This window comes from Mangifera indica, chromosome 17 (assembly GCF_011075055.1).
Source record: "Mangifera indica cultivar Alphonso chromosome 17, CATAS_Mindica_2.1, whole genome shotgun sequence".
In the NCBI taxonomy this organism is placed as follows: domain Eukaryota; kingdom Viridiplantae; phylum Streptophyta; class Magnoliopsida; order Sapindales; family Anacardiaceae; genus Mangifera; species Mangifera indica.
The window spans coordinates 5,871,896-5,895,300 of record NC_058153.1 but is presented as its reverse complement, the minus strand read 5'-3'; the positions used below and the strand labels follow the sequence as shown (position 1 = coordinate 5,895,300).

At 35.2% G+C, this 23,405-nt stretch overlaps 1 protein-coding gene across 1 annotated transcript in view; it reads right to left on the bottom strand.

The window, feature by feature from the left end:
• Window positions 1-141: 141 nt before the first annotated feature.
• Window positions 142-23,405, bottom strand: part of LOC123200100 (probable anion transporter 6, chloroplastic) — a 31,161-nt gene continuing 7,897 nt past the window's right edge. Inside the window, exons 5-15 of the mRNA XM_044615215.1 lie at window positions 23,243-23,317; window positions 22,484-22,564; window positions 22,152-22,213; window positions 21,432-21,499; window positions 19,718-19,833; window positions 19,157-19,193; window positions 2,236-2,331; window positions 1,658-1,799; window positions 1,496-1,548; window positions 657-743; window positions 142-559 (exon numbers count right to left, since the gene is read on the bottom strand). Of these exons, the coding sequence (XP_044471150.1) occupies window positions 455-559; window positions 657-743; window positions 1,496-1,548; window positions 1,658-1,799; window positions 2,236-2,331; window positions 19,157-19,193; window positions 19,718-19,833; window positions 21,432-21,499; window positions 22,152-22,213; window positions 22,484-22,564; window positions 23,243-23,317 (922 nt within the window). The 3' untranslated portion in view covers window positions 142-454. The remainder of the gene's footprint in view (window positions 560-656; window positions 744-1,495; window positions 1,549-1,657; window positions 1,800-2,235; window positions 2,332-19,156; window positions 19,194-19,717; window positions 19,834-21,431; window positions 21,500-22,151; window positions 22,214-22,483; window positions 22,565-23,242; window positions 23,318-23,405) is intronic.

Below are 23,405 nucleotides of genomic sequence, written 5' to 3'. Positions count from 1 at the left end.
CTATCTGACCATTAAAATTGCTGGCATAAGAAAATAATGTATCATGTGACAAACCCCACAAGAAACTCTATAAATCTGAGCATTTCATAGAAAAGAATAATTATGAAATGAGAAAGAGTCAAGAGTCACTACAAAAGTTGGTCAGATTGAAAGCTACAATTCTTGACTTTACAATACATATTACACCATGTGTACAGTTAAGTTACAAATAGCCTTGACAATAAAGTGGCCTACAATCATATTCAATACATCATCTTGTTGGCCAACCACACTTCTTTAGTCAAAATAGTACAGATTACATTGTAGTTGGATAATACATAGAATTGAAATTAGTGGAGAAGGTATATTTCTCCATCTAACTGAAGGAAGATAGGATGTTAGAAATGTTGCTGAATTATGTACTCTCAGTTTGGATAATTTGCTATAAAAACGAATACAAGGAATTGAAATGAGGTCAATGATCACTTGTGGAGAAGTTCTGAGGCTTACTACTAGCAAATGCCAGCCATACAATTGATCCAGTCAAGTAGAAAAAGATTGATGGTGCAAACAATGAAAGCTGCACAAGGTCAGTGCAAATTATGTGGATGAAATCTATATAGATACAATATTTGCCATTATAGAAATGAAGACCAGAGGAAAGTAGTGTTACTTACACTCCATGAGTGAGTTGAATCAAGGAGGTAACCGGTCAGGGCAACACCTACAATTCCAGGTACTGCCCCAACAGTGTTGGTAATACCCTGAGAAGAAATTATTCAAAGAACTTAACATTTTAGCAACTGAAAGGCATTTTCTTAATGCCATAGAAAATTAATTCTTACGAGTTGCGAACTTTAGGAGATGGGTAAAGAAAAAACATGCTTCAAATGTAAGACAATTAATATGTCATTCTATGCGATACATAAATTACTCCAGGGTTGGTCACTGCTAATCCCAAACTTCAATGGATGAACATTATGGCACAGTTGTATAGCTACAAAAGAAGAACTAATCTAGAACGAGCGATATTCATCCTTACAACCATTAAAAAGCTGTTATAACATTTGCTGCATTATTCCATTATCTACATGACAATTGTAGATGAGTGTGATGCCACTTCAGATAAAAGCTCAGTATATACACAGTTTGGAAGGTTATTTATCGAGGAAAAATAGTGGATTGGCAAGAATCATTATTTTGTCACGATACTTCCACTGACAAGGTAATTAGTTTTAGCCCTTTGAATTATGAGTTTAATCCTTGCTAAGTGGCAAGCTGAACAATAATTAAAAACACCTTAGCAGGGTACTATGACAAATGCTTTTGTTCCTCTTACACCAAAAGGGAAATATGCCCCTCCAGAAATCTGGAATGCAGGAATCATATACTGATTTTACTGGATAATAAGTAGCCTCAGTTTATCAGCCATGTTTTCAGACATAAGATGAGTTATTGGAAGATACCTAAAGGAAGTTTGAGCACATTTTAAATGAAGAGGTATAACCTTACTTACCAAAAGTATACTTGCATATTCAGGAGAAATATCTTGATGGGTACAGTAAAGTCCTGTGGAAGAGTGAAAAAGACGTGTTAGCCATTTACATCACAAGGGCAGGTAAAATTCAGTTTTTGTAGCACCGTGTTATCAGAATACAGACATTGGATTGTTCAATACCTGACAAAGCAAAGCTTGAAAGGGCTAGGCCAGCAGTGAGAATACCCACAATTTCCCACGGTGGCAACCCTAGATCCAGAGAAGATAGAGTCATGCAGACAGCAGGAGACAAAAAGGCAATAGTTTGACAAATCTTTCGCACCTAAATGCAAAAGATTAATGTCGTCATGAGTAGAAAATATTGATTAAGTATTAAGCTTAGCATTGAATTTCATATATTAGTTAATTCAAGGTAATAGAATTGTTAAAAATCCACTTGGGCCAAAATCTTACTGATGAAGGTTTTAATTTAAACATTTTTTTTTTATAATATATTAAGCTGCCTAAATGCAAGACCAGTAGATCAACCGAGCATGGATACCATATAAAGAAATCACTGAAAATAAGAGCTGATTGGTAAGAGACCAAAAGCATTTCAAAAAGTCAAATATAGCAGAGAAGTAGGCATCCGTAGTTGGTTACCAAATTTTCACTTTTCATCATAAAAATCTATAACAGACACAGTAGACTGGACATTGACAGTTGCCAATCATTATCAAAATTTTAAAAAGAAGTACTAGTACAGCGTTACTCCATACCGTGGTGGTTTCAACACCGTTGGTTATTAAGTTGTCAGCAAGTTGTGCAGCAATGCTAGTCACAAAGACTGAAGCCAACGGGGGAAGAATGGAAACCTGAGATAAAACAGAATATTTTAGTACATAAATTCTTTACTCTTCAAATATTGTTTAGTATGAGAGTTCCAGTTTTAAAATGAGAAATGGCTTCTTGAAACTAGATAGTTTACAGTATATGATGTTTATGTTCTATGATTTGCATGTATTCCTGATAATTTTGTTTCTATGTTTTTCAGTCATTCTTAGGGCAAGTAAAATTTCCATGTTATAATTGAATTGACTAGAGAAGCACACACATAAAATTCTAAGTTCTTCTTGTTAGTTTGGAGAATAGGTAACTAAACATACGTGAAAGAATTTGCCGTATTAATGGAAACCTAACCAACATGTTCTAGATGACATTTTGGGAGAGAACACTGGATTTGTTTGATGCTGAAAAGTGGTTACAATATTTTGTGCAGTACACAAAATAGATTTTCATGCTCTTGAATTTATACTGTGCACAACACACATCTTTGATTTCTTGATTAAAATCTAACCAGATTTTTTTTTTAGGCAAACCCATAATATTACCTTGATATATATAAAATCTTAACATATAGCAAATGTAAGTTGGATCATCTACAACATTTTGAAATTGTCTTTAATACTTGAAGGACTAAGAAGTTATTTGCTAAAAGGAGTGAATGTACTTTTGGGTGCACTCAGATAGATTATTTAGGACACATCATCACCCAACGAGTAATAACAGATTCTTAGAAAATCAAAGTTGGCACAGAGCGGCCAACCCCCAAAACCATCAAGCAATTGAGAGGGTTTCTTGGCTTTACAAGATACTGTGGGAGATTTGTTAAAGGATATGATAAAATTGCAAAACCCTTAACTGAGTTGCTCAAGAAGGATGCTTTGCAATGAAATGAAACAACCCAACCCAGACAACTCTTGACAAATTCAAGGAAGTCATGATTTACACACCAATGTTAGCTTTGCCTTTTCCTTCTAAAGAGTTTGTGATTGAAGCAGATGCTTCAAGTGGTGGTATAGGAGCAAATTTGATATAGGCAAGTAATAGGTAGCCAGAGTAGTCACAACAGGAACTGCTGCTGCTAGGGGAAATTTTCTTCTCAATACAAATGCAACCTATAGGGGATGGTGTGCTAGTTGGATGGAACAATGTATTTGTTTGAGTTGAAGGAAAATATTATGTAATTGAAAATAATTGTTGTAAACAGTAGAACAACGTAATAAGAGCACATTGTGTTAAAAATTTTACTGAGATGAAATAAAATTGTTTTATATCATATTGGCTTCCCAATATTGCTCTGATTACATAGAAATTCAGCAAAACAACAGGAATAACAAAAATAACATGAACAGAATGTTGACTCAACGAGTCATTATCTCTTATTTTGATGATAACAAATTAATATGTTTCTAAACATATTGACTAATGACTTTACTTGAGTGTGAGTTTAGATTGCAAGAATTTACTTAATGCACTTGAAAGAGTTTCAAGATGGAAATGAAAGATAAGAGTCAAGTGAAGAATTCTTGAAGATTTGAAGAAAAACCCAAGTTTAGGTAAATATATTTGTAATTTGGAGCATTTGTTTTGATTAGAATATTTATTTGCATGTGATAACTTACTTGAAAACTTATTCTCATATCTTTCACATTTTAGATTAAAATGTTGCTTTTCAAACTTATTGGGTAAGCCAATTTTTTATCAAAGTTTATTAACTTATTTAAAATGATGAAATTTTGTGAACTATATTTTCATATCTCCAAGTTGGTTTTGAAAGAATTTTAAAATATAGGTTAAATTGTCACTTCTCAAAGGTTTAGGGGGTAAATAAGTTTTCAAAAATTAAGGGGGTAAAATGTAATAAAATTCGGTTGACTGAATTTGACCAGCCGAATTCTTTGATGACAACTTCCGAATTATCCAGAAGCCATGCAATTTGGTTTTCAGAAATTCGGTTGACCGAATTAAATCCAGTTGACCAAATTTTGCTTTGAATTTTCTGACGGCTAGTGCCACGTAAACTCCACGGAAGTGCTATGTCACATCCGGTTGACCAAATTACATCCAGTCGACCGAATTTTGCGCTTTTTGGAAACTTAAAAGGGTTAGTTTTTGTGCATAACGGTAACTTTTCTCATTTTTTCCTATATAAACCCCATCAAATTCATTTGTAAAGAACTTTTGCCACCAAGAACTTTCATATATTTGAGAGCAAATTAATTTTGAGCTATTCACTTGCAAATTATCTTCTCTATTCAAAACCCTTACTCATATACTTTGTAATTTCATTTGTATTGGGGTGTATTAAGCTTAATTTTTCATATACACTCTTTGAGAGAAATTATATTTCGAATTTATACTAAAATTCGTACTATAAAAGAGTGAAGTTCACTCTTGGAGAGATTAGAAAATTTTTGAGTGAGAGAAATTGAGCTCTAACATTTGTAAAGGTTAATAACACCTTGGAAGCTATTTTGTTGTGAAGAAAAGCTTGGTTGAGTTTTTGTCAACTAAGGATTAGTGGAATACTCCAAGGAAGATAGCTTGGAGGAGTGGACGTAGGCCGAGTTGTGTCGAACCACTATATATCGCGTGTTTGATTTTCTCTTCCCTAAAATTTATACTCTATGTTATGTTCTTTTGATTGTCTTAATTATTTGAAATATTCTTGTTATTCTCATAAATTGCATTAAAAATAGGCAACATTCATTAATTTGAATAAATTGGTTTAATTCTTTAATTGGGTAAAGATTGTTTTAAATTACCTAATTCACCCCTCTCTCTTAGACCATTCGATCCTTTACAGAACTCAGAGCACAAAAACTAAAACTTGGTGAAATGCCTAAACCACTCTTCTAGCTTTCGAAAGGTGGTTATCTCCCTCATCCTAATTTCTCAATATTTTTCCCCGCCATCTTTCTTTACTTTAGGCCCTTTTTCATCTCTCCCTCTCCACTACATCCCCAATCCTATGTCACCAACTCATCCTGGGATATCTCAATGGTCCCAAACTCTAGCTGTATGTTCTGATTTGTTAGCTACTGTGGTGTTGCTTGCTCCTCTGTTGGGTGATTGTTTTCTGCTATAAGTTGACTTGCTGGATGGATGTCACCTAGTGTTTTCCCAACCCTGCCACTTGTGTTATTTTTCTTAGGGCTTCTTCTTTTCTTCACATATACATGAACTCTAACATTACCTCTCCCATCAAAAGGCACCTTGCCTTCAAGGTGAAAGGCTAGGGAATAATCATGGAGTCCAGACCAATGTATGATAATGAAAACATATGGTAGATGCAGAAAATCAAGAAGCCACCTTGACAAACTTAGAGAGAAAGCAACTTTGTTTAAAATCCACCCAAGTTCAAGTGCCCACAAGCAGGGAAAAATTGCATGTTACGCTAAGAAGGTTGATTTTCCAGCAGATTTACCAATACGATCTTCACTCTGAAAACCACAACCTCATCCCTTATAATTGTACGATAATTCATTGCCATGAACATAACTGAAGCCACCTTATATGTCTCATTTTGCTCATAATAACAAATCACGACCTCATGTGATTAGACAACCTACAAGCCTTACTAACATAAACTCTTCTGCCAAACAAGCAACAATTGAATTCAAAGCAATTATGTCATTTCTAGACATTTTATCATAAATTTCCTTCGTCTTATGTACATCTCTAGTAATAACATAACTAACCCAAACAAAGCTCTACAAAATCAAGGCCAAGGCGTTGCTTAAACCCAAGATGCTACATGCATTACATAGATTTCTACCAACAATGAACTTATTCTTCAATGTATCGTTAATGCACACATATGAATCAAAACTTACTTTCACAATGTGATCATTAATCAGTTTCTTGTCAAAAACAATGGAATAAAATGTGATAATTTAAGCATCAAGTGGATGATTGTAATTATCAATCCTCACATCACCATTTAACATAAATTTGAGCCACGAATTGGTTTGAAAGTAAGGCAAATTTAGAGTACTTAAATTAACCATAGAACTTGATTTCCTAACAATAGTATTACTTTCAATTGGAGCTCTTGATTGAATTTTTGAATGCAACAAGAAAAGTCGCATCCTTGTGAGAACCCACTCTGACAGAATATCCACAATATTCGTTCCCTTAATATCATTCTCCAAACAACAATTGTATCAAAGTCACTTAGCTCATCATCTGTCTCGAACCAATGTCCTTATTTTGTATCCTTATCATTTATCAAAATTGAATTCTTACCATTAACCTTAATGTTAACCTTCCGATCCTAACTTTTATCTGACACTTTAGTATTCTCAGCTTCTAAAAGCAATTCAAGCGACTTTTTTGGCATCAACTTAACAATCTTGTCCATAAGCCCATGAGATAATCCTAGCACGAGCAAAGTCACCAACACCTCAGTTAATACAGAATCAAAATCATTTTTAATTACAATGTTCTTCTCCTCATTCATGTAAGTCCTAACCCAAACTTGCAACACATGGCACTCCACTGTAGTTGTAACCAATAGTTTGGGATTTTTTCCATAAAACAAAAGTTGGTCGTACTCAGCTTTGGTTTTGCGCACAAAATGAAAAAGTGTAATGGCATCATGGAATTTTGAAGGGAGTTCTAAGAGGTGTTGAAGAGAGGAGGATGTTAAGGAATCGTAGACGAGTGTGGAAGAAATCGTGACACCAGGAAAAAAGATGGAATTGTAAAAGAAAGAAAGGTTCTGATGATGAGTTTGGTAGGAGAAATGGTGGGGAAGGAAAGGAGAAACATACGGATGGTAGTGTGAGGAGAAAAAGGCCCAAGAAGAGGCGTTAGGGAGAAAAGTGCAACATACGGATGGTAGTGTGAGGTGTTCAGCCAGGTGTGTTAGGTACGTAAGTGACGATGAGACTTTGTCGAGAGTATCCATAAAGAATATTGTAATTATTGTAAATGTCTACTGAGTTTTACAACTCACATTTATTTTAGGGATATTGCAGGTAGGAAAGACAATAGAATAGACGAGTGAATTAGTACGTTGAGCTGCGTTTTTTGCTATAGTTATTTTTATTTCGTTCACTATTATAATCATTTACTTTTTGGAATTTTCCTCTTCTCTACACTTCCCTTAAGCCAGCTTGAAGAGTTCTTTTATGGTCAGCTTACTAATTAGGTTGTAAAATTGTTTCTTAAGCAACCTTTTTGTTAGAACATCGACAACTTGATTGATAGTTTGAACATATGACAAATAGAGTACTCAACTATCAATCTTTTCTTTAATAAAGTGTCTATCAATTTCAATATGATTTGTTCTTTTGCAAAGAATGTGGTTAAAAAAAATTGCAATTGCAACCTTATTATCATGGTAAACCTTGATTAGTGGAGTAAGAACCTTTAATTCTACTATTAATCTATTTATCTACATAACTTCACAGATTCTTTGAGTAACTAACCGAAATTCAACTTCCACATTACTCTTATTAGCCACATTTTGTATTTTGCTCCTCCAAGTAACAAGATTTCCTTCTTCAATAGTGCAATAGCCTAACGTTGATCTTCTATCTACAACATTCCCTACCCAATTTGCATTAGTATAAGCCTCTAACTGTAGGTGACCATAATCTCTTACCAAGTTTTCCCTTTAGATATCATAGAATTCTAGGCAACTCAAAGTGTTATGAGCCCAAGGAGTGCATAAATTGATTTACCATACTCACTGCAAAGGCTATGTCAGGTTGTGTATGTGACAAATAGATTACTTTACCAACAAATCTTGAGTATTGTTTCCTATTCACTACATCTTTCGCTTTAGCTAGTTTTAGTTTCAAATTGGCCTCAACAGAATTATTAATTGTCTTGCACCCAAGCATACTTTTTTCACCAAGCAAGTCTAGAACATGTATGTGCTAATTCATAAAGATTCCTTCCTTGAATCTTGCAAATTTCAAGTAAAACTTTAGAGCTCCTAAACCTTTAATTTCAAATTCGCTTATTAGCTTGCTTTTCAAATCTTTAGTTTCAATAGTTTCATTTCTTGTCAATACTATGTCATCTACATACACAATTAGAATAGTAGTATTATCAGTTCCGGAGTGTTTATAAAACATTGTGTGATTGGCTTGGCTCTAGGAGTAACTATAGCTTTTCACCACCCTTCCAAACCTTTCATTGACAGAGGGCGGGGGATTTCATCTAATAATCTTTCCTCGTACCCAATCAAACTCTATATTGAGACTGACAAAAAATTTGAAAACCCAATTGACATCCACAATTGTTTTGTAATGATTACAATCATCTAAGGTCTTTCACTCATAATAGCGAAATATATCTAATTATTATTACACGCATTTAAGAAAATTGACGTATTTGGTGACTATATCATTACATTGACGGATTTTACAAAGTTTCAAGGTGAGTTCATAAACTTAAAATTGGTTACCTAAATTAGAATAAATATAGGTAACATTATCCCAAAGTTCTTTAGTTGTAAAGTAATATATATAGTTGGAACATGGAATTCTCAACATCCAAAGTTGTGTATGATGGATATGTAATGACTAGTTCTCAAGTATCATTTGTCAGGTAATTAATATTTTATCATCCTCAGATATACATGTGAATCGATTAAGACCAACGTACAAAATTATCCCAACTGAAACAAATGGTGGTCATCTAGACTGAGTGAGATTTGAAATTGAAGGAAATATGAGAAAAGTGGATTTTCCTTTGGAAAATTAGGAAATCGAGACATTTGAGATTGTCAGAATTAGAAAACCCAATCCGGATTTTCCATTTTTCCACAAGGAACCTGCTAAGACTAACTAGTACTAATGCATACCATGGCGGAAAATGCAATGCTAATAATGGCACAAAAACAAGGCAATACCACTTGGGAAAAAGAAGACATGTGGCAAATGTAGATTAGGGAATTTGTTAGGCCATTCAAGGTGAGGGAGATAAATGGAAAAGGGAAGAGAGGGTAAGAGAAAGGGAAGAAAATTATCAATGTTGGAGAAACCCTTTTGGAGAGAGTTGGCTCTCGAATCCAACTTTGGGAGAGGTTTCCGACACTCTCAAATTTGTTGGAGTTTGTGTTGAAGATGAGAGTCATTGTGTGATAAAATATTGTGATAATCTTGTACTGTTTTTTATTAATCAATATGATAGCAGTATTATTAAGTCTTCTATTTTAATGTTCCAGTAGACATATACTTGTACTGTTGTATATCTGTGGTTGATTGTGCCATAAAATTGCAGGTTTTTGGAAAAAGGAAGTTAACTAGAGTAAGGTTGAACTTGTTTACAAAGACTGAAACAACCCAGGTACGTAACAGATTCATACCAAGCTAACCAACATTTTGTTATGAAATTGACCATCAAAGCTTAAAATATTTGTTGGAACAAAAGGTTACAACTATTTCACAATAGGCTTGGATGATAAAATTGATACAATTTGATTATGTTATCAAGTACAAGAAGGGTAAAGGGAATTTAGTTGTTGATGCATTATCTAGACTTCTTATCTATGAGGTCAACAATCTAACTATAACGGGGCGTTTGGTTTGGGTAATGTTTTATTACCAAAATAGAAATATTACCTTGAAGATAGATTACTTAGAAGATTACTAGATATAAATGATTACTATTTTTGATAAAATTTGATAGGTACAAATAATTATTGTGTTTGGTTGAAAGTAATAAAAGATTATTAATAAATTATTTTACTTAATGCCTTTGAATATAATTATTTTTAAATATTTTTTATCATATTAATTAAAAATAAATTTCTTTTTGTCTCAAAAAATTAATAAATAATAATATAGTTATAAGAAAATCAAGATTACCTTGGTAATCTTTAAATACCTAAGGTGAAGGTAGTAATCAGATTACCATTTATATTACCTGCCACGTCAGCATTGGTAATAGAAAATTATTGTAATATTTTATTACTGACAAACCAAACAAAGGAATAAAAGATAGATTACCAAGATAATCTTAAAAACCAAGAACCAAATGCCCCCTAAGGGTATTGTGTTTTGAAGTGATGTAAAATTGAAGTTTCATGGAACAATGACGATCAATTATAGGATATAATCACAAACCGAAAACAAGACCTTAGTACACAAAACTTTTACTCTTAACAATAGAATAAGCTAAGAATGATAGGGAAGTATGTGGTGGCTAATGATGTATCCCTCAGGCAAGCACTAATTGCCCTGTTCCATGATGGCTGATAAAAAGAAGATTGACAAGAAGTTTAACATTGGAGATTGGGTGAATGTGAAACTTTGGCCTCACAAGCAAGTCACAGTGCACTATGAAAATAAGAAATTCCAACCTTGTTATTTCAATCCGTTCCAAATTCAAGACAACATAAGAGCAACAATGAACAAACTCTAGCTTCCAAAAATTGCACAGAGACATGACATCTTTCATGTAGCTCTACTTAAACTAGTGCATGAAAATATACTAGCTTCCATTACATTGCTTTTAACTACTCCTTCAATCAACCACAAGTTACAAACAATTCTCAATCGCAGAACGGTCAAGTGAAGGAATGCAGCCTCAACTTGATACAGACCTGGTTCGATGGCACCGTACGTGGCTGTTTGTTCAATTAATTGTAACGTCGATGAATCACTCCGACAACAATGTAACAGAATATGTATGGAAACAATATTGTAACAAAAATAATAAATATGAAAGATATTTGTATTGATAATTTTCTGGAATACAGATATCAGTTCACAGTTTCAATGTTTTTACCAACACAAATATTACAAAAGTAATTAACACCAACAGATGTTAACGCCCCACAATTAACACAAAATTTGACTAAATTCATAGGAGCACATAACAACTCCAGCTTTCGAGAGACTGGTCTCTCCACACTCTAATTCTTCTTCATTCCCTCTTCTTCCTCCTCTCCGTGCTTCCCCTCCAGGTCTATATCTTTCCTTATTTCTTTCCCAGTTGACCTTTTTTCCTAGTTTGCCATTTTTGGCTGAGACATTCTGGGTGTCCCTTTAAACAGTTGCGTCTTTATTATCTCTTTTTCTGTTAATGCCAGTTCTGTCTCTGAATCCTCCTTTGCTTTTTCCTGTCTTCCTTCTGTTTCCTCCAGGCTTTCTTTTGCCAACAGCTATCTGCCATTTGTTTCATCCTGAATACTGCCAATTGTCCTCTCTTCAGCTCTATTTTTCCTTTGTTTCTTCACATATACTTTAATCCTAACATTTCCCCACCCATCTAGAGACACCTTGTCCTCAAGGTGGAAATAAGGGAAAAGCCATTTGAAGCTGGTGTATTGTTCCCAGAATGATTCAATTTCTGACAGATTTTCCATTTTACTAGCAATTCCAAATCCCCTTGACGAGAATATTTAAAATTCAGAACCTCTTCTGGTTGAACTCTTAGCTCCCCTTCATCACTCAAACACTCGGGTAAGGTTTGGCTTTGAACCGAGGTGCCAATCTGTTTCTTCAATTACGAGACATGAAAAATGGGATGAATTTTTGCTGACTCCAAAAGCTTCAATTTGTAAGCTACTTGACCCACCTTTTCAATTATCTCATAAGGATTGTAGAACCATGGGCTGAGTTTTTTGTTGGGTCGGGAAACCAATGAACAAAGGCGATAAGGCTGAAGTTTCAGGTATACGTAATCACCCAAGTCAAACTCTACCTCCTGACGATGTCGATTAGTTTGAATTTTCATTCGTTCTTGAGCCTTTTGTAAATTCTGCTTCAACTCAGAAATGATTAAATTTCGGTCTCTTATGAGAGCATTTACCCCCTCAATTTTGGAATTGTCTTCTGCCCATCAAAGGAGTGGTGGAGGGTCCCTCCCATAGACTGCCTTGAAAGGCGTCATTTCAGCGGAGCCGTGGAACGATGTATTATACCAATACTTAGCCCAAGCAAGCCAATTAAGCCAACTTTTAGGCTTACCGTTGCAGAAACAACGTAAGTACGTTTCAATGCTTCGATTGACAACTTCGGTTTGGCCGTCGGTTTGTGGGTGATAAGTTGAGCTGTATTTCAAAGTCGTTCTTGCTATCTTAAACAACTCCCTCCAAAAGTAACTCATAAAAACACAGTCTCTATCAGTGACTATAGACTGTGGGAACCCATGCAAACGTACTATTTCTCTAGCAAATAATTCAGCAATGTCTTGTGCGGTATATGGCCTTCGAATGGCTAAGAAATGCCTATATTTTGATAGGCGATCGACTACCACTAGAATGGTATCTACTCCTTTGATTCTTGGCAGGCCGGTGATGAAATCCATTGATAAGGCTTCCCAAATCTGTAATGGAATTGGTAAGGGTTGTAGAAGTCCAGCAGGAGACGTAGCATCATACTTCATCCTTTGACAGATTTCACTCTGAAACAAATTTTTTGACATCAGATTTCATACCCTCCTAGTAAAGAACCGCTGCAACCTTTTTATAAGTTTTGAGGAAGCCAGAGTGGCCTCCCGTGAGAGAATAGTGAAACTCAGTTAACACCTTAAGAATAAATTGGGACTCACTTGGGATGACTAGCCTGTCTTTATAAAAAAGCAGTCCTCCACACACAGAATATTTAGGAAATTCTGATAGTTTGCACAAAACAGCCTGAATTTTTTGTTGCAGCTTCTTGTTATTCTCAACTTCTTGCAATAGACTTTCTTCAGTTCCTAATTTAGCCGCCGATATGGCCTTAAATTATCCAACAAATCTAGGATTCCGAGAGAGTGTATCTGCTGCCTTGTTCTCGCACCCCGACCTATATACGATCTCAAAGTTGTATCCAAGTAATTTAACCAACCAACGCTGCTGATCATGGCTAATAACCTGTTGTTCTGTCAAAAATTTTAAACTACGCTGATCCGTTCGAATCTTGAAATGCCTCCCCAACGAATAGTGTCCCCATTTCCATAATGCCAACACAATCGCCATTAATTTGCGCTCATATACTCATCTGCTTCGATTTCTCAAAGACAGTGCTTTACTAAGGTATGCAATCGGCCTCCCTTCCTGCATTAATACTGCACCCAACCCTATTCCTGATGCGTCTGTTTCTACCACGAACTCCTTGGAAAAATTTGGCATTGCCAAAACTGGTATAATAGTTACAACTCTCTTCAAAGCTTTAAAGGATTCCTGTGTGGTCTCACTCCAATAGAAAGCATTTTTTTTGAGAAGATTGGTGAGTGGTTCTGCCACCTTACCGTAGTCTTTTATGAAACGCCGGTAATACCCAGTCAACAATAGGAAACCCCTCAAGTCACGTATGTCTTTCGGCGTTGGCCATGATTCCATATCTCTGATTTTTCGTGGGTCTGCTTCCACCCCTTTGTGAGAAATAACATGCCCAAGATACTCAACCTTGCTTTGCCCATATATGCATTTTTTTTTATTCACTACCAACTGGTGTGCTGAAAGTGTATTCAAGACAGTCCGCAAGTGCCACAAATGATTTTTGATCCCCTTGTTGTATATTAAAATGTCGTCGAAGAATACGAGAACAAATTTACGAAGGTAAGGCAGAAAAATGTCATTCATTAAGCATTGGAATGTTGCAGGTGCGTTCGATAACCCAAAAGGCATCATGAGAAATTCGTAATACCCACCGTGAGTGCGAAATGCAGTTTTCTCTATGTCTTCATCCCTCACCCTAATCTGGTGGTAACCTGACTTGAGATCAAACTTGCTAAAGATGTCTGCTCTAACGAGTTCATCGAGTAGCTCGTCAACAGTCAGCATAGGGAATTTATCAAGTATCGTAAGTTTGTTCAAGGCCCTAAATCCACACAAAACCGCCATCCCTTGTCCTTCTTTTCTAAAATAACAGGACTTGAATATGGGCTGACACTAGGGCGGATTACTCCTACGGCCAACATCTCTTGTACAATTTTTTCGATCTCTCCCTTCTGATAATATGGGTACCTGTAGGGTCGTAAGTGGGGTGGTTGGGCTCCTGTTACTAGTCTAATAGTGTGATCCCTGTCCCTCTTTGGCGGTAGGCCTTTTGGTTCTCCAAATGTCATTGTGAATTCTTCTAATAGCTCGATTATTTCGTGATGAATTTGCTTCTGACAATCTTCACCTTCCCCTGTTACTAGTCCCAACTCTATCCAATAGCACTCATCTTCCTTATTGATAATCTTCGTTATTGATCTAAAAGAGGATTCCAACCTCAACAAATACCACTCTCCATGCCAATTGACCTTCTTGTTGTCCTATTCGAATCGCATCGTTTGACTCTTCCAGTTGATTCTCACTTCACCTAAACGATTGAGCCAGTCTACTTCGAGAATTATATCTACGCTTCCTAAACTGAATGGTAGAAAATCCTGCTGCAATGTCACCCCTTCGCATTTTCCTATCCCTTTCACCTTCCTATCATCCCCTAAGACTACTGAAAATTTAGCTGCCTTAACAGGGATGCTCTGCTCAGTCACTAATTTTTCCGAAATAAAATTATGCGTGGCTCCGCTATCAATCAAAACTATTACCTTTCTGCCTTCTAAATCTCCCAATAATTTCATAGTTTTTGGTGACCCCAAACCTGCCACAGAACTGACGTTCAAATTCGCTTCCAATTCTTTCGCTTCCGTTGCCTCCTCCTCGGCATCATTGTCTTCGCCATTGTCGTCAGCCTTTTCTTCACAACTGATCATTACTCTCAATTGCCGAAATTTACACCAATGGCCCGACACAAACTTCTCGTCACACCTAAAACAAAAGCCCTTCTTTATCTTCATTCGATACTCTTCATCGGACAACCACCGTGACCCCCTTTCTCCTCTCTGATTGGAAGAAGTCGCGCCTGAATTTGTTGGAGCTTTGAATGTGTTTGTTGTGGCTGAGTTTGTGTTTGTGTGATTTTGGGATTAGAAGTTTTGATTAATTTGGGAACGGGATGGGTTAGAAATTGGGTGATTAAATGGTTGGGTTGGAGGCTGGGCTGATTGGGTTGGACGGTTGAAGTTTGGGTATTGCATGGGTTTAGCTGGGGTGCTAAAGTGGGTTGGGTTAGTTGAGAAGCCTAGGTTGGGTGAAAATCGGGCTAGTGCATATAATTGTTTTGAGCTTGGTTTTCCAGATTGGGTGGTTTGCTTACCTTCTATCACCATATTCTTCCTTTCCACTTCAACAACCCTTTCCATTGTCTCTTCTAGTGTTCTTGGATGGAAAAGTCGAACTTCTTCACGTATATCATCCACTAGACCGTTTATAAAAATTACAGTAAGTGTCTCCTCTAAAACTCCGTCAACAGCTGTCGAAAGGAGTTCGAATTGACTATGAAACTCACGCAGTGTGTTGGTTTGTTTGAGGGAGAATAATTCTTCTTGCGTTGTTCGTGCGTCATCCGGTTGAAAGCATTTCAACACTTCGATTCTAAATTCTTCCCAACTGGAGAACGGTTGCTTCTTTTCTCTCCACTGAAACCAGTGGAATGCCCCTCCTTCCATGCAAACTCCAGCAACAGTCAACTGTTCTCTTTCTGTTAGTTGATTAACGAAAGGGTAGTGCTCCACTTTCTCCACCCATTCTAGACCATTTTCTCCATCAAAGAGAGGTAGATCTAGTCGTTGATATTGGAAATCTCGACGCATGTTTCCGCTATGAATCTCTCCTCTGCCTCCGTTCTTTGTAGCTTTGTCTTCTCTAGCCATTTCTTCGGTTCTGTCAGGGACTGGCACTAGTATGGGTTCTTTAGGGGTCGGGTTGGAGGGGGAGGTCTCCTGTCCCATTGGCGCTTTGCCTTTATCCCCGTCGTTCCTTCCTACTATGACTTCCTTCAAGTCTTTAAGGTACCCCCTCATGACTTCCACACTTTTTTCCAGCCCTTCTATTCGAGTCTATGTTTTCGTCATCTTGGCTCCGACATGTCGACTTATCTCCTCCAATTTGCTTCCCACCTCTATCATTTTTTCTTGGACCGTAGACATCTCTTTCTCGAGTCCTTCCACTCGATTTTCCATCCTCGTCATGCTCTGATACCACGTTGATATAAACCTGGTTCGATGGCACCGTACGCGGCTATTTGTTCAATTAATTGTAACGTCGATGAATCACTCCGACAACAATGTAATAGAATATGTATGGAAACAATATTGTAACAAGAACAATGAATATGAAAGATATTTGTATTGATAATTTTCTGGAATACAGATATCAGTTCACAGTTTCAATGTTTTTACCAACACAAATATTACAAAAGTAATTAACACCGACAGATGCTAACGCCCCACAATTAACACAAAATTTAGCTAAATTCATAGCAACACACAACAACTCTAGCTTTCGAGAGGCTGGTCTCTCCACACTCTAATTCTTCTTCATTCCCTCTTCTTCCTCCTCTCCGTGCTTCCCCCCCAGGTCTATATCTTTCCTTATTGCCTTCCCAGTTGACCTTCTTTCCTGGTTTGCCATTTTTGGCTGAGACATTCTGGGTGTCCCTTTAAACAGCTGCGTCTTTGTTATCTCTTTTTCTGTTAATGTCAGTTCTGTCTCTGAATCCTCCTCTGCTTTTTCCTGTCTTCCTTTCGTTTCCTCCAAGCTTTCTTTTGCCAATAGCTGTCTGCCATTTGTTTCATCTTGAATACTACCACCTGTCCTCTCTTCAGCTCCATTTTTCCTTTGTTTCTTCACATACACTTTAATCCTAACACAACTTAACTTCTAATACACTGGCAAGGCCAATGATGAACATATGCCTCATGGGAATTCGCAAATGAAATGCACATTCATTTCTCAAAATTTTTCCTTGATAACAAGGAACTAAAAAATGAGGGCATTGTTGTAGGTTAAAATGTTACAACCCAAAATGACTACTTTTTGCAAGTGAAGGAGAAGAATTTAATGTTTCAAGGTACAACTTTTTAGTTTGAGCAAGGTTGTTTTAAGTATTATAGAATAAGTAAGTTATAGCAGTTATATCGTTGTTAGGTGTCTAAGTAAGGAGAGAGAAATGTATTATGTTGTAAAGAGAGAGAAAGGAAGATTGTGCCACTGAGGTAGTTATGAGTGAAAGGTGAGTGGCACATGATTCCTCTTTAAAAAGAGAGCTTGTTGTAATGGGAACTTGTTAAGAAACTAACTCAGATTTTATTAATATTGAAAGAAAATAGTGTTGACAATAAAAGGTGCCAACTCTTCCCATAGACCGTAGCCTCTGAATCAGTCAAAGGTTGCCTAAACTACCAAGTAACAATATTCTCTCCTCTCTTTTTTCCATCCAACCTCTCATTTATAAAAACCTAATCTTATCCCAATCCTTATCATTCAAATACCAAATATTATCATATCTAATATTATTCAAATCAATCAGATATCACCTAAATCAAATATTATCTTTTTAATTTATATATTATATTATATTAATTAATATTAATTTATTAAATTATATTATTCTGCTAATTAATATTATCCTAATATTCCAATCCTAATCTTAATAAAATATTGAATCTTAGCATTTCGCGCATTTTTTAAAACCACTTTTTCTTCAAAATGGCAAAATTGGAATTTTTTGTTGTTTTTTAATTTTTGTTATGTTTTTTGTTTTTACACGACACTTATTTTGATAACTTTATTTTTTTCTTTATATATTTTCCTACTAAATTTGATAAAACCTTTACTGCCACAAGTCAACTTCTGGTGCGTTTTTATCAATGTCTTGTTTTCTTCTTTTTTTCTTTCACGTTTTCTTTTTTGCTCATTGCATGTTTTGTCTCTATCACCAACTGAATCAGAGTATCTAGTGAACAAAAGGATTCTAATTGTTGGTACTCACCGGAATCTATCAAACCCTTGATGTCGATTCTCTCTCTTAGTCGTCGTTTTCAACCGATTGAAACTCATATTCTGTCGATTTTCTTTCGTGGTCTATCAACTTACTAACTTCGTCAAAAGTAACCAATTTTTACTCAATTTACCATCTCGATTGTATTTGTTTCTTTTTTCTCTTGTCACTCATCATACACGATCAAGATGGTGTCATTATTTGATCTGTCTTCATTCACCGATAAGACATCTCATGACTTGTGCTTACAGTCATGCTTGGGTTCCTCTTTGCTTTCACAATGAAAACTAATTTCGTTCTCCATCATTACTCAAGCTTCCAGATCTGTTAGTCGTTAGACCTTCCTCTATGTTCCATTCTTATCTTGTATGATGTTTAACCTCCACATCCTCAGAATCGAAATGCTCTAATACCAATTGTTAGGAACCTCGCACAGATTTTATTAATATTGAAAGAAAACAATATGAGCAACAAAAGGTGTCAACTACTCCTAAAAGTTATAGCCTTCCAATCAGCCAAAGGCTACCTAAACTACCCAAGTAACAAATTCTCTCCTCTCCTTTTTCCATCCAACCCCTCATTTATAATAACTTAATCTTATCTCAATCCTTATCATTCAAATACCAAATATTATTGCATCCAATATTATTTAAATCAATCAGATATCGTCTAAATCAAATATTTTCTTCCTAATTTATATACAATATTATATTAATTTACTAAATAATATTATTTTGCTAATTAATATTATCCTAATATTCCAATAATCTTAAAAATATATCGAATCTTTAAAGAACTATTATGTTATGGAATGAATAAATTCTTCTCTCCATCAATCTATGTTCTTCTCTCTTTAAACCTCTGCAATTTTCTGGAATTTCTTAATTTAATTTTCCCCATTCAAATTTTCTTTTTGACTCTTTGTATACATATCGACACATATTTAACTAATATATTTCCACTTTCCAGTCCTATATAAGATGTTGGAATGAAAGTTACTATGCTTGAAACGTTTCTTCCATGTCTTAGTTTGCCAACGAATGTGCAGGTAGAGTAAAAAGGCAAAGACACTTAGGCTTACCCATGCAGCTTCTGTCAAATTTAGGTTCAGCTCCTCACTGCATTGCAAGAGATTGAAGTCAGATTTCTTTTTAGTTGACTAGCGTATAACATAAAAAAAAAATAGATGCAACAATTACAAATGCTAAATGCTTTTAAGTGATATTACAAATAAAGATAGGACTAAGCATTTTGAGAAAGAAAAAGAAAACAAAAATTAGTTCCTTAACATGCATCGGTTATTTCATGTTGACAAGGTAACAAACTTAAACTCCAAGCTTCCATATAAAGTTCATAAAGGAGAATTATGTCTTCAAAGAGAAGGCAAAAGTGAAATACAAATTTATTCCAAGACATACTTCATACTCATTATACAACATATCGTGAACCATATGTATTTCCTTTATACTAATTTAACTTGTAATACTCATAAATTGTGCATTTTCCTTCTTTAAGAGAAAATTAGATCATTTTTGAACAAGATAGCTTTCAAGAAAAATCACTGGCTCAATCTACTGGAACAGCCAATGTCACATGAATACAACCAATTAAAAACTAAAAAGGTCAGCAATCAAAATTATACCTAAAATAAGTAGGAAGCCAAGATAGACAAGTGTAGTGACCCCAACTTCCACAAAAATGTGTGTATATCATTGCCCATACAGCTTGACTTTGGAAAAATGCTTTCCATGGTACATCCTAGTACACGAGCCAGTGAGAAAATGATACAATAAATAAAGTCTAGCATAAAAGAATAATCCTATTAGTATTATGAAGAGCTTAAAATAATTATCACGTTCAATCAACATGCTTGTTTCAAGTCATGATGATGGTTGTACTCATCCTATGACATTAGAAATAAGAAGTTGCAATATCAAAACTAACAATGACAAAAACACGAACTCTGGTTTCCTTGCAAGTTATAACAAGTTGTCTAGATCAATTATTGGAATAAACATACCTTTTTCTTGGAGGTTGATTTTTCAAGAATAGAAATTAAAGAATATATTTAGAATTAGGAATCTGCTCAGAAAGGGGACAAGAATGTACAGTTGCATCCAAAGCTGTGCATTAGCCCACTGAGTTTAAATTCTAGACTAGTTTCTAGCATTCACATGAACTATTAAGCCTATATATTGGGAAAAGAGCATTTTTGAGCTTCATTGATGTCAAATCATTACTTTGTGTACAGATTCTAATTCTATAGCATGATTTGGCTAAATAATCACACTTGGAAGACAGGAACGACCAATACAACAAAAACCATCGATTTTATGATGTTAATTAAGCAGTTATATAATTCAACTGAGACTTAATCAGGTAGACCAAAATGACCAGCATCTGTCCCAAAGAAACCCTTGTACTTCAGGGGAAACATTAAATTTATTAATTATCAAAGAACTTTAACCAAATCATATTCAATTGAATATTACTAATTGATTGTAATTAACAAGCGTAGGCAATGACAAGGATCTTTCAAGAGACCCAGCACACAGGACAAAAACTACACAGAGATGTCACTATTGATTTTTTTGTTTTTAAGCGAGAATAGCAGTTATTATTTGTATCATGAAAGTACACTGGCCTTCAAAAAGATGAATCAGGAAGATTCTAGTACCCAATTAGAGGGATCATGTGGCTGTTTTGGATTGCTAGAGAAAAGAATAAAAGGTGAAGGCATGGGAATTGTGGCGGAAGGCGAAATTAGAATTTTGTAAATTGGTTTTGGAGGGCACTGGCCTTTCGAATCGCCAATTAGTTGAATTTGTCTCAGTGGTGTCTTTTTGTTTCTATATTCTACTCTGCTTGAGGAATTTATCAACATAATTCTCAATTGGAGTTTGTGTTTCCTCAACTTATTAATGAAATACCCTCCTAGTGCATTTTCCAACCATTTGCTCTTTTGATTTCTGCACCTATTCATCTAGTTAAATTGATTGAATTCTGAAATTTATTCTGATTTTTTGGGAAGATGCACAGAGGTAAATTAACAAGTCAGTGGAAGTTAATAAGCTAGAACCAGGATCTGCCCTCCAAATTCAGCCGGGGAAAAATCTAAGATCTTCCAGATTAGCAATAAGATGCTAAAATAATCAACACAAACCAAATCATATTCATTTGAATTTGAACACCCTGACAAACATCAGGATCTGTCTATTGTGCCTCAAACTAACATTATCACCCAGCTTGGATATTTGATAACAATTCAGAAATAGTGGAGTACAACTACTAATAAGAACACAGTCAAACACCCAGATTAAGCTAAAGACGATATTTCTGAAAAGATTATATCATACCTTCAAAGATCCACCCAATTCTTTCAGAGAAGTGGTCCATGATTTCTCCATATTGATAGACTGGGACTCTATCATATTAAAAGAAAAAAAATTTGTGATCATAACTGCATGGGTAACTTAAGGGAAAATGAAACAAATACAACAGTTAAGGTATCTGAACATAATCATTAACAAAAACAACAGATAAATAGGATAAATGAATTAAAACATATTATAGTAATTATTGGCAGATATCTAATGAAAATAATAATTATAATAATCCCAGAAATAGTCCACAGAATAATTGTCCTAAAATTTGAAATATATGCACCACCACCAGTACAATTATTTATCAGTTGGCTCAATACACTGGGAATGTTTCTAGTGAAGTTCACTAGGGGACCATATGTAGCATCCCTAAATTTATTTGGGATGAAAACTTGACAATCTTTGGTCCATGATTTCAATTTTTGGATACCCTTTCCACTTTTTGTTCACATTGAAGCCAATCATAAAGTCAAAACAAAAATAATGACAATCATACCGCTCAAGAAGTATATATTAGACTATCCTTTAAGCATATTAACTGAAACAAACATAGTTTTCAAATTAACAGGAAAAAGATATAAACAGATCTAGGAAAAATCTAATCTAAATTTGTCTTCTGTATGATGAAAGCGCATCTTTCAATTTTAAGTAACAAATTATAAAGTAGAGTTTAGGATTTGAGAGAGAACTCACGTGCAATGGTTTCAACCTTGTTTAAAGCTTCTCCTTCTTTAAGAAACTCAAACCCTAAAAACCTTCAATGTTTGTTGGTGATGACAAGGTTCAAAGCAAAAGTTAGTCAAATCTACACATAAGGAAAAAAAATAGCAGAAAAAATTTAAAAAAGAACTTCAAAATGACAAAGGAAGTTTTTATATTGAGATTCACAAGCACAATGAGTGCAACATCAATGAAACCTATCTTTCATTTTACATAAATGAAAATTTTCATACTTCCACAGAGAAAAAGCTATTATGGATCAGAAGTAGGTCAATAATCGGCTGAGTTCAGAAATAGTAACTAACCATGTTATCCCAAGGAAGCCAAACATGTAAAATACAGATTCCCAGCCAAGACTTTGAATAAGGGGAGGAGCCAAAAGAAGCCTGCAAAATTGTTTAATATGAGAAATAATTAATGGCCAAATGCTCATTCGCTCAACAAAATGAGCATTTTAAGTTGAATATTACAGTTATAAGACCTCAAATCCATTTATTGGCTGCCAATGTCTGTTAGTTTGGCTCATATTAAGGATTTCTTACCATATAAGATACTAAGATTCTCAGGTTACAATTTCAGATTCAACTTGTTATAAAATGTAGCGGCAACAAAAAATTCCAAGTTAAGGCCCAAATGTTGTAGTTAGTATTAAGATTACAGGACAGAGAAAAAGAGAGAGGAAAAGATTTGGAAAAGAAACAGGCTCACCAAATGCTCTTGCACCATACTTACATCAAATGATACACATCTATCTCAACAGGAAACCACAGAAAATTCTATGTACATATAACTAATAGCATGAAAGAATATGAGGGGAACTTGTGGACTGCAGTTAAAATGGATAAACTCTTGGGATTTATAAAAGTGTAAGCACAAACTCTACATTATATATAATTTTTGCACAAATTTCAGACAAAAATTACTTGTGTAGCCTTTGAAAATTTCAATTTTGACAGTCAGATGTTTGCCTCTTGTGAATTCTAAAAGCAAGGTTACTATCAGGAACTTGTCCAAGATGAAGCAAGTCTTGTATCAACCCAACACAGGATTTGAACATAACATACCCTGTAACACTGCCAACACTGAGCCCACTAAAGACAAAGGATACAGCACGAGACCGCTCTTCCAAAGGTATAAACCTGCATGTTGCATGGGACAAAAGCCAATAAATCAAGTGGCATGTAAAGAGTACCATAAGTTAGCTCTTTGGCAAGACTGAATTATAAA